The sequence below is a fragment of the Labeo rohita genome, chromosome 10, assembly GCF_022985175.1.
Source record: "Labeo rohita strain BAU-BD-2019 chromosome 10, IGBB_LRoh.1.0, whole genome shotgun sequence".
In the NCBI taxonomy this organism is placed as follows: Eukaryota; Metazoa; Chordata; class Actinopteri; order Cypriniformes; family Cyprinidae; genus Labeo; species Labeo rohita.
Window position 1 is genome coordinate 16,589,771 of NC_066878.1, and position 18,461 is coordinate 16,608,231.

Consider the following 18,461-nt stretch of genomic DNA (forward strand, 5'->3'; position numbering starts at 1 on the left):
TGCAATGGTTAAATTACTGGAAGTATCATTAGCAGACATTTCTTTCACAGGCAAAAGGGTTTCTACTTTATTTTTTTCATCTTTGTCTCCAGACACTGTAGCATCCCCAGAAGATAACAGTGAATCATTATGTGCATTTTGATCTTGGGCTGAATGAAGAGATTGAGGAGCAGAGGTAACAGATTGTGTTACATCAGCTGCTTTGGGTGTTTCTGGTGACTTAAACATACTAAAAAAGTCATTTTTTATAGATTCCGTAGGTAAGCTACTTGGAAGGCCAAAGAGAGAGTTTTTTTCTGTGGTTGTTTGTGTTTGTGAGAAGACACCTCCTGATGAATTTGCTGCTGAACTGGCACCACTAAACAGTTTAGACATAAAGCCACTGACCGCTTCCGCTGATGAGTCTATGACAGATTTCTGTTGTTCAGGAGGTTTAGGAAGTCCCTCAGAGCCAGAGGCATTGGGCTCTGTTGAATTAGTCTGTTTTATATGTTCAGGTTGGTGATCTGTAGTCTGAATTTCTGTTTTTGTACTCTGCTCTAAGTTTGAATCAGTATCCTTTGACAAGGCATCTCCATGCAAACTAGAACTGTTTACGGTAACATCTAGCTTACTCCCTTCAGCAGCAACTGTCTCAGCAATGTGATCTGAGCTTTTGTCAGCAACATCAGCAGAGACTGGAGCCATGGAGGCTGCTGATTTGTCTTGATCGGCCAAAGGAATAGAATGTTTGGAGTCCTCATTCTGGGGTCCTGATTTCTTCTCCTCCATGAAGCTCAAATTTGACAGGCTAAAACCTGCAGTCTTAGATTTATTATCCTCAGTGGCATCCCCTCGAGAGAATAATGATGCAACCTTTGAAAGCCCCTCACTTTCAGATGGTTTTGATGTTGGTTTTGTTTGACTAGGTGAAGGTGTTGAATCAGGCCCACCGAACATAGAAAGAAAACCTTTTCCTGGAGCATCTTTAGAAGCAACTCCAGATAGAAGACCTCCTAATAGTGATGAAGACTGAGGAGTGGCCTGTTGTGGACTTGATCCACCAAACACAGAGAATAAGCCTTTTCCTGGTAACTCATTAAAGGTAGAAGCCCCTGGACTACTACACTCAACTTTAGGTCCTGCATTACCTGCACTGGGTTGTGAACTTGGTCCAGAAAACATAGAAAACAGATTCTTGCCAGGAATTTCCTTTGATCCTGAGGCACCAGGGAAAATTCCGCCAAGTATAGATCCAGTCTGAGAAGGAGCATTTTGAGAACCTGACCCAGAAAACATTGACAACAAGCCTGAGGTCGCTCCTTCTTTTGGTGGTGCTGCACCCTGAGCAGAAGACTCTTCCTGGTGTGCTGGTGACTTGCTAGATTCAGAAGACGCCAATTTACCATCAACAGCTGTCAATACTTCTTGTGGGTTTTTTGGTGCTGATACAGTTGGATCACAGCTTTGTGTTGTCTCACTTGGATGAAGTATAGCTCCACTGAGATTTGCCAAAAGACCTTTACCAGGGATATCATTTGATAGCAACCCACTCAGAAGTGAGGAGGGCTGAGAAGATCCTGACTGTGGCATTTGTTCAGTGGTCGAGTCTTTACCTTGTGGCTCCTTTGGCTCTTGACTATCAAGGGAAACAGAAGTTGATGCTGAATCTGGTTGTTGTGGGGATTGCTGAGGGCTAGGTCCACTAGACAAGGAGGGTATTTCATTTACTGAAGTCTCCTTCAATGGGACAACAGAATCAGGGGCCAGGCCTTCCTGTAAAGCTATTGGGTGGCTGGCTATTCCAGACCCTGAAACTAAACCCTTTGCTGGACTGTCATTAGTTGGTTCCTTTGCAAGGGCTGCTCCTTTTGTAGGAGAAGAGACAGATTGTGGTAGAGTTTGTTGGGAGTTAGACCCATCCAATGAAGAAGTATGTTTAACTGTCTGTTCATTAGTAGGGACAGTGCCTGGAGCTCTGGTGGTTGGTGGTTGTGGGCTTTGTGCTCCAAACATAGAGAATAAACCTTTTGCTGGACTTTCAGTAGAGCTTGAAGATCCACCTAGTATACCACCAAAAATTGATCCAGCCTGCTGTGAAGGTTGTTGCCCTGAACCACCAAACATAGAAAATAAACTTTTACCCATGGGCTCTTTTTGTTGCCCATTCCCTTGGGGTGCAGGCTGTGGGGTAGAGCGTGGTTGTGGTGCCTGATTTTGATTAGGGCCACTGAACATAGAAAGCAATCCTGCTACTGGTGTATCTTTTGGTGGATCAGCTCCAGATCCAGGTGAAGTCTGCTGAGAGCTGGAACCACTAATCATAGAGAGTAAACCCATGGCAGATATTTCTTTTGGAGGTACAGTGCATGGTGTTTGCTTTTGATTACCAGAACCTAGCTGTGTTGAAGATTGCTGTGTACTAGTGCCACTGAACACAGCAAATAAATTTAGACCTTGAGTCTCTTTGGGAGGAGCAGATCCTGGTGTGTGCATTTGACTTGATGATACAGATGGTGAAGTCTGTTGAGTGCTGGAACCTCCAAACAAATTTAGGATGTTTTTGCCAAGCGGCTCTTTTGCAGATGCTCCATCCATTGGTTCTTGAGGAGAGGCAGATCCAGTTTGAGATGGAGCTTGTGGTTGACTAGAACCACCAAATAGGGACAGCAGACCTTTACCTTCCTCTTTAGAGGCTGTGTTCCCAGAGAACATATCCCCAACAGAGAAACCAAACAAGCCACCAGACTGCTTTGAGGGGGCTTCTGGTTTTGTCTCCCCAGTTGGTGGCATAGTTTGAGATCTCCCTGGTGTTGGTACCTTGTTAGCATCAGGGGAAAATATCTGAGATACTGAAACACTCCTTCCCTGAAATGACTGTGATACACTAGGAAACTCCGACTGACCAACTTGTCCAGAGGTACTTTCTGTTTGTTGTTTCTGAATTCCTTTAGGCATAGTTTTTGTTTGGCAGCTGTCTTTGTTTACATCATTAATTGTAGAAGTTGACTGCACGTGTGAGGGAGAATGATGCAGATTTGTCTTTGGTGGTGTGTTAGAAGGACTTTCTACTTTAAAAATATCACTAATTGACCCAAAAAGGCTAGGCTTTCCAGGTTTGTCTTGATTTGTTATTGAATCTTTTCTGCCAGCAGAAGCAGATCCATCGTACTCTGGTTGTCTAGATACAGACTGAGATTTAGAGGGATCTGACTTTACCTCTTCTATTCCCACTGCTGTCTTGAACAAGTTTAAAAACCCACCAGACTGCTCAGATGGCTTTCCACCATGTGTATCTACTGGCTGGGACACTTCTGGAGAGGCCAATTTTGAGGTTACGCTTGAGCAGTCTCTTGAAGTTGAAGTAGTATAACCAACTGATGTTGAAGAAACAGAGGACTGTTGTGACATTGTGGCTTGTCTAGCCAGTTTGGGTTTCTGAGATGAGCTTAAAGTGGATGCACCTTGAGGAGTTGTGGACGGTGTTGGTGATGATAGTGAAACACCAGATGTTGTTGAAATTGGTTTGGATGCCAACTGATTTGTACTCTCTGACTGAGTTGCTGCACAGGAGGAATCATCCTTTATGATCTTTGATTTAAGACTCTGAAAACCTGTTGAGATGATGTTTTTGGCTTGCTGATCACCAAGTCGAGTTTCAGAGGCTTTAGTAAATTTGTTTTGAATTTGTCCTGTGTATGAAGCATCTTTGGCATTATGTGACCTTGAAACAGTTGTATTTTTGGTTGATTCGGAATCAGAACTTTTGCCAACAATTGAGGATAGAAAAGAGGATATTTTCTTAATGGATCGATTTGGCTGCTCCTCTCCTGGCTGTACTCTCTTTCTCCACTCCTCATCTGAAACATCATCTATATGCTTTACTTGCACTCCAGTGGAAGAACGTCGCCTCTGTTGTGGCTGATAGCAGCTGTAGACACCCGTGGTAGATGAATTTGTGGTTGGGGTTGCACCAAAGGAAATTGAAAGCTTCTGGGATAGCAGTTCTTTGATTCCTCTGCTATTGAGATTTGCACTATTGTGGTTGCCACCATAATATGAGAGGTCAACAGCTTCCTGAGTAGGACTCCCATACCCATAGTTGTTCTGAAGCTGTTGTTTTGTATCCATCTTAACCTTGTTAAATTGATAAGTGGAAAAATCCAAAACTTGCTGTCTTTGATTAAGGATAGAATCCTCAAACATCTGAGAGAAACGCTCTAGGTTCAGATTCATGATTTGGTTACCTTTTCTATAGGCTGCCGACAAATCAAGTGGCGCAGTCAGAAGTTCAGCTTCACTTTGGTCTTGCCCTGGAATCCAAAGGAGCTCATCTTCATTGTAGAGAGGAATCTTAAAACCACAAACTTTAACCATCTCATTATACATCCAGGCATCAGGATAGAAGTCCCCTGTATTCCCCCACTCTTGTTCTGGAGCACATGCATAGACATACTGACCAGAGACATCTGTCAGTAGAGCATAAATGTACTCATAATCTGTGTAGACAAAATATCCACAATCTCCATCATCTGCTGGCCACCACATCCCTTGGTCCAAAAGTGAAAGCCATTGCTGATACCACTCTGACTCCTCAAGATACTTTTGTTGTTCCATATCAGTGTTGCTTGTTGAGGAGTAGTTCCAATGATTGGGAGATGCAGCTACATTAACATAGCTTCCATTATTCCCAGGTTGACTAGAAATTTCTGATGTGCCTTGATATATATACTGTCCATTAGCTGAGCAAGACAAATGTGGAGGTGCTTCCTCATAATATCCCTCATGATATGAAATACTGTTTAGACTGTAACAACTATCTGCACTAAATGAGTTCCACTTTCCTAATTTAGCATTATTCTTCACGCTCAAATTCAATACGCCTTCAAACTCTTGGCTACCAATTACATCCAAACTGTTATGGCTATTCCACAATCTCGGTCTCATAGAACTATGATGAATATCTTTGGAATACTCTGGTGGATTATTGCTCTCTCCTTGGTAGGTGTTCAATCTCATCCATGGCTGAGTAGGACAACATTGTTGATTAACATCCATGTTTATGTTATTTAGACACTGAGAAGATTGATGGTTTTCATTGCTAGCTATATTTCCATGTCCGTCAAGATAGCAGCCCAAAGACTGATCATTCAGCTGTTGCCACAGAATAGATTCCTGGATCCATGAGTGTTCATCATTGGGACTAAGTTCCAATGCATATGAAGAAGAGACTTGTGGGTAGGCATATTGTTCAGATATACTATGTAAGGCTGGATAACTCTGCCTCAAATATTCCTGTGACATTACAGCTTGAGATGAGTGAACAAGAGGGAGGCTACTAAGATTTTCAGTGCTGTATGAAGTGTTTCTTATTTGGCTTGAGAGCAAAAAGTTTTGTGAGGTATAAAGGAGGGGTAAATTGCCAGTACTATTAGATGTGTATGATCCATGATTCTGCTGTGACCTTGCAAAACTTGCTGGTGTTCTCAAATCAAGGCTCTCTGTGTCACAGATGTTTGGCACATTATTTGGGTCAGACACCTTGTGTCTCAGAAGTCCTAAAGAGTTGACCTTCAAATGTGATCCTTCCATAACCACATTCTCTGGTTTGGCAGGGGAAATATCTGTTGTATTCCTGGTTGATATTCCAGATAAGAAACCTTGCTGAGTAGAGGGCTTTTGGTTTTGTAGTGCATGTTGATTCTGAGACGGTATTTGAGGTAACTGCCTATTTGGTTGACCTTGTTGAATTGGTATGTGTTGCTGCTCCTGTTTCTGCTGAGATGAATTCTGGCTGTTTGGTGAAACATCTTCAAATGAGGATGTGAGTTTACTGAAAAGACCAGACAAAATTCCTGACTGAGATGATGAATCTTGCTTTGCTGCAGGAGAACTTTGTTTTGTCACAGCTGACTGCTGCAAACAAGAATGTTCCTTGTTTTCCTGTGTAACAAGTGGTGCATTCAGTTCCTGTGACTCAGTGGAAGGTGTTTTAAAAATACCAGAGAAGAGACCACCTGACTGGGTTTTTTGTTCTTGAGATGGTTGGATTTGTCCCATCACATTTGTTTTTGGCTGGAGCGGAGTCGACTGATTGTTAGATGCCGGTGTTTGTGATGTTGATTGAGAGACAGAAACATCTGAGGAGGCAAACTTGAAAAGGCCAGACAGAAAGCCATCTTGTTGAGAAGATCCTTGATGGGATCCATTTTGTCTAGGGCCATCTTGTACAGCTTTCTGATATTGCTCTGTTTGCTGATTTTGGAGTCTGGGCTGCGGAAGTTGATTGCAGCTCTGTCTCTCAGCATTATGCTGTATTGGATCTTGATGGGCACTTGCACTTGATGATTCTTGTTGCTCCTGGGAGATCTTTGTCTGAGTGTCTGAAACCTTGTCAGTGGAGGCAAATCTGAAAAGGCCAGATAAAATACTTCCCTGTTGAGGTGGGGCACTTGCAACTGTTGACGGTTGCTGAAAGTCTTTTTGTTGAGGGGGTCTATAAGTCAACTTATTTTCTGAGGATGAAACATTTACCCGCCCTGAGAAATGTGGATTAGATGCACTTTGTTGGGTATGAGGTTGGGTTTGTTGATTTATTATTTGAGCAGACTGAGTCCTTTGTTGTGACTGATTGGGTTGAGTACCTGCAGTGGTCATGTCACCTGTAGAAGCAAATTTCATGAATCCTGAGAGCAAACCTCCTTGTTGTGTTTGATTAGTAGATGCTTGGGTACCTGATGTATCAGAGGCAGCTGATTTAAACAAACCAGAAAACAGGCCCTGATGTTCATGTTGAGATGCTTTTTGCTCTGTAACACGAGGGACTTCAGTTGGACCAGGATGTTGGTGTCTAAACTGCATTTGGTCTTTAGCAGATGATGGATTCTGATGTTGCATCCTAGGTACATTCTGATTTGACCCTGGAGGAAGTGGAGTGTTCTGAATATTAGGCCTTTGGGTATGTGGAGCAACAGGCTGCAGATCTTCAGTTGGTGCGGTCTTAAAAAGACTAGAAAACCAGCCTGTGTCTGTGTTCCCCTTAGCAGATACCTCAGGTTCTTTAAGGTTCTGTGTTGTTGATTTTGCACTGTCATGAACTGAAGATGGAAGTACACCTGTAATTCTGTTCGGGGTAGGAGGAGTTTGATCCATCTTAACTGAATTTTGCAGCACACCTTTGGATGCACTTGAATCCTCACCAGATGCAACCTTAAACAATCCAGAAAACAGCCCACCTTCTGCCTTTGGAGGTTGTTGGACAGACACATTTTCAGAGGAGACAAAAGGTTGTTTTATAAGGAAGGACTGGTCTGAAGGTTTGTCTACCCTAATGTCTTCTGCTGATCTGAAGACAGGAAAAACTGTCTGTGTTTGAGTCTGAGGAGGCACTGGAGGTCCAGGTGAGATTAGTGAACTAAGAGATTTCTTAAAAGGACTGAAAAATCCTGACCCTTCAGCAGCTTTTTGTGTTATAGGCTCAGTACGTGTCTTCTCACCATTTACCTTATATGAGGTGTTTTTAAGAGTTTTAAGTTGTTCACAGTCATCAACTTGATACGCATTTTGTATTGTATTGCGATTCAAAACTCTGGACTGATCACCTGGCTGCATTTGCCCCACGTTGATATTCTTTTGTGTATAACTTCCATCTGTTTCATTCACAAGACTTTCTCCATTGAAAATGTTCCCCTTTCCCAACACTGAATTCACAGAGAATGATGTCTCATTGTGAAATGTGACACCACTGTATTTGTTGGGCTCATTTCTGATTGGTTGAGTTGACTGGTCCACCCCTTGTAACTTGGTATCAGATGGCTGGAAAGGCAAAATAGACGGCATTGAAAACTTCCTATCACCCTGAGGATCCTGTGTAGGGGATACCACAGCTACTGGTGTGGGACTTGCAGACTTTGGCATGAAGGAAAACAATTTTGAAATTCCAGAACTAACAGGAACATTACTTGGCGTCTCTGATTGCTCAACAGGCTTAGACCCCACTTGTTTTGAGCTTGATACAACTTTATCGGTTAAAGAGCTAAATAATGAACTCATGGCATTCTTCATCCCTGCCACTCCGTGATCAGAAGCACCACTTGAATTTCTTTCTTTGGCATCTACGGGTTTATCTTTCACTTCCTTAGAGGTGATACCTTGCTCATCTCCAACAGATTCTGCTTTTGCACTACCCTGAGATGACAGCCTTGATTTGTTGGACTTTGGCAAGGATCCATATTTACTTATCTCCTCTTCTTTTTCAGCTAGATATTCTGAAACAGTTTCAACCAGGCACTGCAGCTCATCTATAGGATCAACATATTCATCACTAGGTTCCTCAACAGGAGACAGCATGACCTCTGGAGCCCACCCACCAATTTTACCCTTTCCACTCTTCTTATCACGGTAACCTTGTAGCCTCTCAGTTTGGCCACCATATGTTGAGAAATATCCAAAGTGGCTATAATTCTTCCTCTCCTCAGCCCTGAGTGCCTTAGCTAAAGAGGTCATTTCCTCCAACTCCTCCTCAGAGCCAATGGAATACTGTAGCTCATCTGAGCCCTCAGAATCAAACCCAACATCTTCCCTTTGTCTAGCTGCTTCTTCCTCTTGATATGCGACGTAATTCTCCAGTGTGTTTTCTAGCTTATTTTTGGCCCACATTCTAGTTTTGTAGAGTAAGCCATTTTTGTATGGTTTCAGGCATGGCATCATGTTTTCATCAGCTTCTTCCATTTCTTTCACTTGACGTAATACAAGCTCGCTTCGTTTTTGACGGAGAAATGCAAGATCGGGTGGGAAATGTTCTGCTCCGGCTTGCTCCAGCCCTCCTGGGTCCCGTATTTTTTTCCTTCGCCTTCGGTCAATAGTGGCATAGCCTTCTGGGTAAGCGGCATTTAATGAGGCATTTTTGTTTATGATTGGAGACAACTGGTTGACTATAGGATCGTGGTAAGCCTTTTCAGTATGAACGAGATCATTTTGTCTGTCATGTTCCTCAATCCATGCCTGTTCTTCTCTATCAAGGAACTCACCCAGGGTACTTTTACCCTGTAGCTTGTATTTGACCTCCCAATCCTCCACACCCATGCCTGAATCTACTGGGACAATTCTAACTCTACCCCTATGATTAGAAACTCTAGCAGAGATTAAAAGGATGGAGGAGGATAAAAAAGGAGGGGGAAAGAAAGAGAAAAAAAATATGCATTTCAACATAAGAGATAAAAGCTGCTGAAAGCAAGAACATGATAATAGAGATGCACTATTAAGATGAAACAAAACAATGTAAGCGCATTACCAAAAATATGAAGTCAAAATACCATTTAATGCCTTTCACCTCACTATTAGAAAGTATGGTTGCACAGCTTACAACCATACAAATTATGCATACAGCTGGTAGGAAAATGCATAAATTATGCACTAATGTCATTTCAGCCATAACTTAATGATCACAAGAAATACAGTCTCTGTATTTTTAAAAGGGATCTGATGCAAAAGAATTATCTGGATTAGCTCTGTACTGGGCCACGCATGAGACTCTGATTAACCACAATCTCAGAATACCACATTTCAGTTTCTTTCTTTTACACAAATAACAAGTCTAAAAGACTAGAAATCCATTCTCAAATTGCAAGCATAACAAACAAGAATGATCTGGAACCATGTATACAAATTTCTATTTCACAGCTGAGTTTAAGATACAAAAAAAACTTTACTTTCAGTGCTAAAAGTGTTGTTAAAACTAGTGTGGTTGTACACAAAGATGCATAGTACTGTATGGATGCATCTGAATGTACCTGCTTGCATGGTGATCCCTATAGTCAAATTCAAAGCTGTGCAAAGAGTCAGCACAGGAATCCATGTGCTGCTGAAAGCGTGGCCCCATGGGATACTGGTGAAGTGAAGAGTTGGGCTGGGCTGTAGTGTGGTAGCGAGGAGGTAAACTACTGCTCGTCTCACTCCTGTAGTCACTGTCTCTGTCATCCACCGCACTGTCCAGGTCATCCAGAGCTAGACAGGGAAACATTACACGTGAGAAATATATAAAATCTGTCTTGGTTTTTATATATGTAACATGTTAATGTATGCACAGTTGAGGTCAAAAGTTTACATACACCTTGCAGAATCTGCAAAATGCTAATTTTTTTAACCAGAATCAGAGGGATCATACAAAACGCATGTTGTTTTTTTATTTAGTACTGACCTGAATAAGATATTTCATATAAAAGACGTTTACATATAGTCCACAGGAGAAAATAATAGTTGAATTTATAAAAAAAAATTACCCTGTTCAAAAGTTTACATAGACTTGATTCTTAATACTGTGTTGTTACCTGAATGATCCTACAGGTCCCACAAATTCTTTGGCTTTTCAGCATTTGTGTATTTGAACCCTTTCCAACCACTGTATGATTTTGAGATCCATCTTTTCACACTGAGGGACTCATATGCAGCTATTACAGAAGGTTCAAACAATCACTGATGCTCCAGAAGGAAACACAATGCATTAAGAGCTAGGGGGTGAAAACTTTTTGAATTTGAAGATCAGGGTAAATTTTACTTATTTTGTCTTCTGGAAACTTGTAAGTCTCTTCTGTAGCTTTTGAAAGGCAATATGATATTTAAGCAAAATAAGAAAAATGTAAGAAAAATCTAAACATCTAAAAATAAGAACAATTAGTGATTCTGTTCAAAAGTTTTCACCCCCCCGGCTCTTAATGCATGGTTTTCCCTTCTGGAGCATTAGTGAGCGTTTGAACCTTCTGTAATTGCTGTCCCTCAGTTGTCCTCAATGTGAAAAGATGGATCTCAAAATCACAGTCATTGCAAAGGGTTCAAATACACAAAAATGCTGAAAAACCAAAGAATTTGTGGGACCTGAAGGATTTTTCTGAAAAACAGCAGGCAGTTTAACTGTTCAGGTCAAACAATGGACTCATGAACAACTATCACTAAACAAAAAAACACAGCTGTGGATCATTCAGGTAACAACACAGTATTAAGAATCAAGTATATATGTAAACTTTTAAACGGGGTCATTTTTAAAATTCAACTATTTGTTGACTATTTGGAAACTATGTGAAATATCTTACTCAGGTCAGTACTAAATAAAAAAATAACATGCATTTTGTATCATGCCTTTTATTTTGGTAAAATAATGAACATTTTGCAGATTCTGCTAGGTGTATGTAAACTTTTGACCTCAACTGTAAATGATTACTTAAGAAATGTAAAAGCCAAATCGCTTTGATCATCTAAGTGAAATCAAATATGTCTCTTTGCAAAAAAGTAGCCATATAATATAAACAAGTACAAGGAAGTAAGTGCAGGAGAACTCAAACAAGGAGCTCACAATGTACACAAAGAACACATCATTATTTCAGCAAGGTTAAACTCAAGGAAATTTGGGAAAAAGTTCATGCTGTATTGTGTTGCATTGTAATTCATCCATGCAACTGTGCATGAAAATCTCAACACTTAGGCACAGACATAAAAGTATAGTCATTTTGAGGGTCCAGGGAGGTTCCAGGAAATAATTTTGAGTAAAGGGTCACTGTATAAAATCTGAATACACATTACATACTCTGACTGTCGGCCCATCCAAAATAGCTGCCTGGTGAGGTTAAAAATCAAGAGTGAAAGAAGATGTGCAAAAACAAAATCATTTACATCAATTCCAAATTGACTTCAATTCCAAAATGAATTTTCTTGTGCTTCATACAAGTGCAAGACGCTTGAGTGAACATACGCTGTTAACATGATTTATGCTACTCAAAGGTGACAAGAAGCAGCATGTAAAGTTAAAAGAGTGGAGAGCACAGTGAAGTATCAGGCATGATGCTGAAGCTCCATCTAGTGTGAGATGTTGTTACTCACAGCATTGAGAGGCAGCACAGGGTAGAGGGCGTCCTGCTACTTCATCCTGTAAAGGAAACTAAAACAAGAAGAGAAAAAGAAGATGGTAAAAGTCAACATTATAAAAAGTATAGCGTATGGTTAATAACTAATTACTATTAAAGTAATTAACAACCTCAGTTACTGAACATGCAGATTCCAAGAAATAAAATAAGCATTACATAGCATGCAAGTCCACAGCAAAACTCACCTCAAACAGTTCAGATACAATACGATACATCATGAGATTTTGTGAAAGACGTACATTATTGGACATGGATAAACTGGTGTACTGTCTGAATGGATAAATCTGCTGTACATGATAGCTGATATGAAATATTTGAAAGGTGAGGTCCTATAATATGATAACTGTATTAAGAAAAGGATTCATGTTTTTGACATGCGTATATAGAGACTACATGGAAGATTTGTAATTGTGAGTTTTTTTTTTACATTTGTCACATCACATGAGCATTTAAAGTAAATTAATGAAGGTCTAGCCAAAGTATATTCACATTTCTTACATACTCTGCATATTTACCAAAGATCTAAATGCTGATTATAATATAAGGTCCTAGATAATTAGCCATAATTACATCCATAATTAGATTATTTCTTTAATAGGTCACAACAACGCACAGCAAAATTAACTGCTCAGAACACACACATGCTGATCACATACCAAAGCTGTGACACTAATTATTCAATAATCAAGAGGAAAACAGAAAAAAAACAAAACATTAAAAATATTATTAGACCTACATGTATAACTCACAGACTATAACATATTTGCCTGCCATCATTTAATACAAGAATTTATGTGTCAAAAGTAACAATAGTCTTGATGAGCAAAAACTGGATAATGATGAATTTATTACTGAATAAATAATTTATTTATATTACTGAATAATCAACAGCTACAGTATATGGTATTAATTCTTTTAAAAGTCAAAGTGGTATATACGTTCACGTGATCTGGAAAAAAAAACATTTTTCACTAAAATATCTTAAATATATTATTTAAATAAAATATAATATTTGAATACTATCAATATTTTTTTCTTTTTATACAATAAACAGCTATAATCTAAATATTAAAAAGTAAATATAATCTCCAAAAAAGATAATTGGATTAAATATTTTTTCAATTAATTTATACAAATTTCTACCTCATAACTAAGTGTTACAATTTCACAGCTGTGATCTTGTATGAAACATATTAGTTTAAAAGAAACACAATAGGCATCAAAAAGTAATTATTCTTTCAAAAATAATCCAGTGTTTATAGTTATGCTCATACTCCACAGTAAACTATTATGCTGAGCAAGGCTAAACAAAGCAATCTTGTTATTCTGGTAAACAGTGCCTACACTTCCTGTTTCAAATGCAAATTACAACGGCAACTGTAGCCAAACACAATGGAAACGCATTTAGAATATTGTCATGCAACCTCTTCTCATTTAATTATATGCATTGACAGCCAGTGTGGACTCTTGTTTGGTAAGTCCCCATGTACTGAAATATTGAAGGCATGCTGTTGTTTAGCTGCACATGCACAGGTCTTACCTCATCATGAATGCCCATAGCATTGATGCGTTCCAGTTTGCCCGTCCAGTATCGAGCCTCATCCTCTGGGATTTCTGCAAAAGTGGTAGAGAGTCATGAGTCTTGCAGTCCAAGACATAAAACCACATGCAGACCATTTACATGTGCCAAGACGTTATGATTATGTATTCAGACCTTTTTAAATGAATAATGAGCTACTTGGCCGAGGGACCTCAAAAATAGTCTGCATTACAAAAAACAGAGCATTACATGACACTTCACTTTAAAAGCAAGTACAGGAACAAAAGGATGTTGTGCTGGCAGACTGAAGCTCTATCTGCCGCAATACTTTGAGGGAAAGGGGGGAAAACAGTAATTTAATGCAAACCAAAAATATTTGTTAATCATGTTCGTGACACCTATGCATTAATAAAAATCCAGTGTGCACAAACACAGTTAAAAAGGCAACGGAAATCATTTTCAAACCAGATCTACATTAAAGGACATTCATAGCTAGTTTGAAACAGAATAAGATTTCTACAACTGAAATCAGTTTCACTGTTTGTAGCTTGAACAGCAAAGGAACGTGTTTGCGAACTAGATCTAAAGCACATTAATATGCATTTTGAAACCAGATTAAGAAATCACAATGTTTGTAGTGTGAACAGGAAAGAAACATGTATGTGAACATGTTTCTTTCCAGATCTAAAGAACATTAATATGTAGTTTGGAACCAGATTAAGACTTTAATAATTGAAATCAATTTCATTTTCTGTAGTCTAAACAGCAACGAAACATGTTTGCGAACCAGGTCTAAAGCACATTTATATGTATTTTGAAACCAGATTAAGAAATTGGTTTGTCTGTAGTCTGAACAGCAAGGAAACATGTTTCCGAACCAGGTCTAAAGCACATTTATAGGTAGTTTGAAACCAGATTAAGAAATTGGTTTCATTCATTGTAGTCTTAACAGCAAAGAAACATGTTTACGAATCAGATCTAAATCACATTAATATGTACTTTGAAACCAGATTAAGAAATTGGTTTCATTGTTTGTAGTCTGAACAGCAAGGAAGCATGTTTGCGAACCAGGTCTAAAGCACATTTATATGTATTTTGAAACCAGATTAAGAAATTGGTTTGTCTGTAGTCTGAACAGCAAGGAAACATGTTTCCGAACCAGGTCTAAAGCACATTTATAGGTAGTTTGAAACCAGATTAAGAAATAGGTTTCATTGTTTGTAGTCTTAACAGCAAAGAAACATGTTTACGAATCAGATCTAAATCACATTAATATGTATTTTGAAACCAGATTAAGAAATTGGTTTGTCTGTAGTCTGAACAGCAAGGAAACATGTTTGCGAACCAGGTCTAAAGCACATTTATGTAGTTTGAAACCAGATTAAGAAATTGATTTCATTGTTTTCAGTCTGAACAGCAAAGAAATACATTTACAAACCAGATCTAAAGCACAATATGTAATTTGAAACTAGACTAATAAATTGGTTTCATTGTTTGCAGTCTGAACATCACAGAAACATCTAAACATTTAAACATCTAAAGCATTTATAGACAGTCTGAAACCAGATTAAGACTTTAACAATTGAAATCGGTTTCATTGTTTGTAGTCTAAACAGCAAAAAACATGTCTGCAAACTAGATCTAAAGTACATTAATATGTATTTTGAATCCAGATTAAGAAATCAGTTTCAGTTTGTAGTCTGAACAGCAAATAAACATGTTTGCAAACCAGATCTGAAGCACATTAATATAACACATTAATATTTGAAACTAGATTAAGTAATCAGTTTCATTATTTGCAGTCTAAACAACAAAGAGCTGTTTGCGAACCAGATCTACAGCACATTTATAGGTAGTTTGAAACCAGAATAAGACATTAACATCTGAAATCAGTTTCATTGTTTGTAGTCTGAACAGCAAGGAAACATGTTTGCAAACTAGATCTAAAGCACATTGATATATATTTGAAACCAGATTAAGAGATCAGTTTCAATGTTTGTAGCCTGAACAGCAAAAAAAACATGTATGCAAACCAGATCTGAAGCACATTAATATGTAGTTTGAAACTAGATTAAGTCATTTATAGACAGTTTGAAACCAGATTAAGACATTAACATCTGAAATCAGATTTATTGTTTATAGTCTGAACAGCAAAGAAACATGTTTGCAAACTAGATCTAAAGCACATTAATATGTATTTTGAAACCAGATTAAGAAATCAGTTTAACTGTTGTAGTCTGAACAGCAAAGAAACATGTATGCAAAACAGATCTGAAGCACATTAATATGTAGTTTAAAACTAGATTAAGTCATTTATAGACAGTTTGAAACCAGATTAAGCATGGATAATCAGACTTGTTTGTGTTTTATAGTCACTGCCATGACAGCTGCACTGTCAAAAAAATAAAAAAAATTCATTGTTACTTGCAATTTGTTTGAAATTTCACTCAGGAATTGACTAAATTTCACAAATTGTTTTACAATGTGATATAGACATATTGATCAGTGATCTGATTTAATTCAAAAACGGCAGACTGTCAGTCCTGAGGACTAAATTTGAACACAAATTGAAATTGGGTTCAATGTGAACAAAGCATCAGATTCTGTGAGCAGAGTCCTTTGAAGGCACATGGGATGCTGCACATGAGGAGAGTAGCTTCAAAGTGCTCGGATAAAACAGTCTGGCTTATGAATGGGATCAATGGCAGGTATCCAGGCCAAATGCGCCACTTACGAAGGTTCGACCTTTCACATCCCAACAACCTGCAGCCTGCTCACCGCCACACAGTTTGTTTAAAGCCCATAGCTCCACTCACAATGGAAACACAGCTGGCAAAAATGTAATTATTTTTGTTAAGTCTCACACAAAGACGAGCTAATCAAAGTGATAATTTAACAAGCAAGTGAAAAGCTCAAACCTGCTTTTATGTCTCTGCTACATAGATCCTAGACACACTAGGTTACAGAGAAAAGGCCTTTTCTCAGGAAACAGTGCCATTCATGTCTAAAAAGCTTTGTTTGCTTTTACTTTTTATCATTTAATTTGAAAATGATACAAAAAATACATACTTTTTGACATTATAGCAGTGTACGCTGGATGAAGAAACAGTCTTGGAGAGACAGTCTGAAAAGTCTACAAAGCAAGCAGCTACCTGAAGGAGATTCACTCAACCCTGATGACATTCAACAAATCAATGGAAACCAAAAGTACCAGAGGCAGATGGGATTGATCTCAAGCAGCTGCGTTTCCAAACAACAGATCAGCGAGTCGTTCATAATGTAGAAGACAAAATAAGAAGTTCTGAAAAATGTCCACGCTGCTCTTTTACATTCAGTTACTTCAAAAAGTGATTAGGGGCTGTCACAATTTTTCATTCTGTGCTCCTCTGACAAGCAAGTACACTACCATTTAAAAGTTTTTTAAGAAAAGACGACACTTCAGCTCACCAAGTAAGCATTTAATTGGTCAAAAATACGGTAAAAACAGTAATATTGTGGAATATTATTACAGTTAAAAATTTATATTGTCTTTTTTTATATAATTTATTCCTGTGATGCAAAGCTGAATTTTTTAGCATCATTACTCCAGCTTTCAGTCTCACATGATCTTCAGAAATAATTCTAATACGACTATTATTATTATTATTATTATTATTATTATTATTATCAATGTTGTGGTGTTTAATATTTTTGTGGAAACCATGACAATTTTTTTTTTATTCATTCTTTGATTAATAGAAAGTTAAAAAGACCAGAATTTATTTGAAACCGAAATCTGCTGTAACATCATAGATGTCTTTACTGTCAAGTGTGATAATCTTCATGCATTCTTGCAGAAAAACAAAAAAGCAAAAAACAGTAATAATGTAAAAATGTATTCTCAAAAAAATCTTAATGACCCCAAACTGTTGAATGGTAGTGTAAATGTTGACAAACAAGATGAAAAAATGCACTTTTTTAAATAATACAAAGAAATTTTAAAGAGTCAGTCTCACCGAAGGGCAGTTCAAAGCGAGTGTCCAGCAGGACTCGATGTGGCGTTGGGTTTTTAGTCCCATAAATCTCATCTGCCTTCATCAGAACTTCAGAGTCCAGAAATATCCATTCACCAGGGCCCTCCTGTTCAGAGAAAAAAGTTGTTCATTACATTAAACAGCATAAACATACATACAAAAGAGAGGAATCTTTACAACAGCTTGATGACCAGGTTGACTGAAAGTAAATGTCCTGACCTCCTCTGAATGGCAGATGCTTTTGAGTGGGATCCAGGCTGTTCCTAACATGGTGTCCCAGATGAGACCTTTGTTCCACACCTCTACAATGAGGCCCAGGTCCAGCCGACTGATCTCGCTGAAAGTCATAAACACAAGAGAAAGATGCTTTAACAGTGAAAATTAAATTTTTCTTAGCAGTGATTGCAATAGTTGTTCATGTTTAATTTTTTTTTTATATTTTTTGAAACGGGTATTTTGAACATACTATATCAATATACTATAACAGTTTCTTTAAGGAACTTCTCATTGGAACCTTTCCATCCTTAAAGGGACAGTTCACCCAAAAATAAAAATTCTGTCATTAATTACTCACCCTCATGTCATTCCAAACCTGTAAGACTTCATTTTAAAAAAAAAAAATCTTAATTTGTGATCCACAGATGAACGAAGGTCTTATGTGTTTGGAACGGCATGACAGTAAGTAAATAATGACAGAATTTTCATTTTTGGGTGAACTAACCCTTCAAATAAAATAAAATAAATACCTGATACACTACAATTCAGAAGTCTGGGATCAGATTTATTTTGACAGAATCAAAATTAATTGAGTGACAGTAAAGACATTTATAATGTTACAAAAGATTTCCTTTTCAAATGCTGATCTTTACTACTGATGTAAAAATCCTGAAAAAAAAATTGTATCACAGTTTTCACAAAAATATTAAGCAGCACAACTATTTTCAACACTGATAGCAGTAGCGTTGCATTACTGGAATAAGCCACATTTTAATACTCACTACCAGTCGAAAGATT

General features: G+C 38.2%; 1 protein-coding gene across 1 annotated transcript in view; it reads right to left on the reverse strand.

Moving 5' to 3' along the window:
• unc13bb (unc-13 homolog Bb (C. elegans)) overlaps positions 1-18,461 on the reverse strand; it is a 110,262-nt gene that overhangs the window by 53,725 nt on the left and 38,076 nt on the right. Inside the window, 5 exon segments of the mRNA XM_051120513.1 lie at positions 9,771-9,984; positions 11,851-11,908; positions 13,435-13,508; positions 17,430-17,553; positions 17,667-17,784. Of these exon segments, the coding sequence (XP_050976470.1) occupies positions 9,771-9,984; positions 11,851-11,908; positions 13,435-13,508; positions 17,430-17,553; positions 17,667-17,784 (588 nt within the window).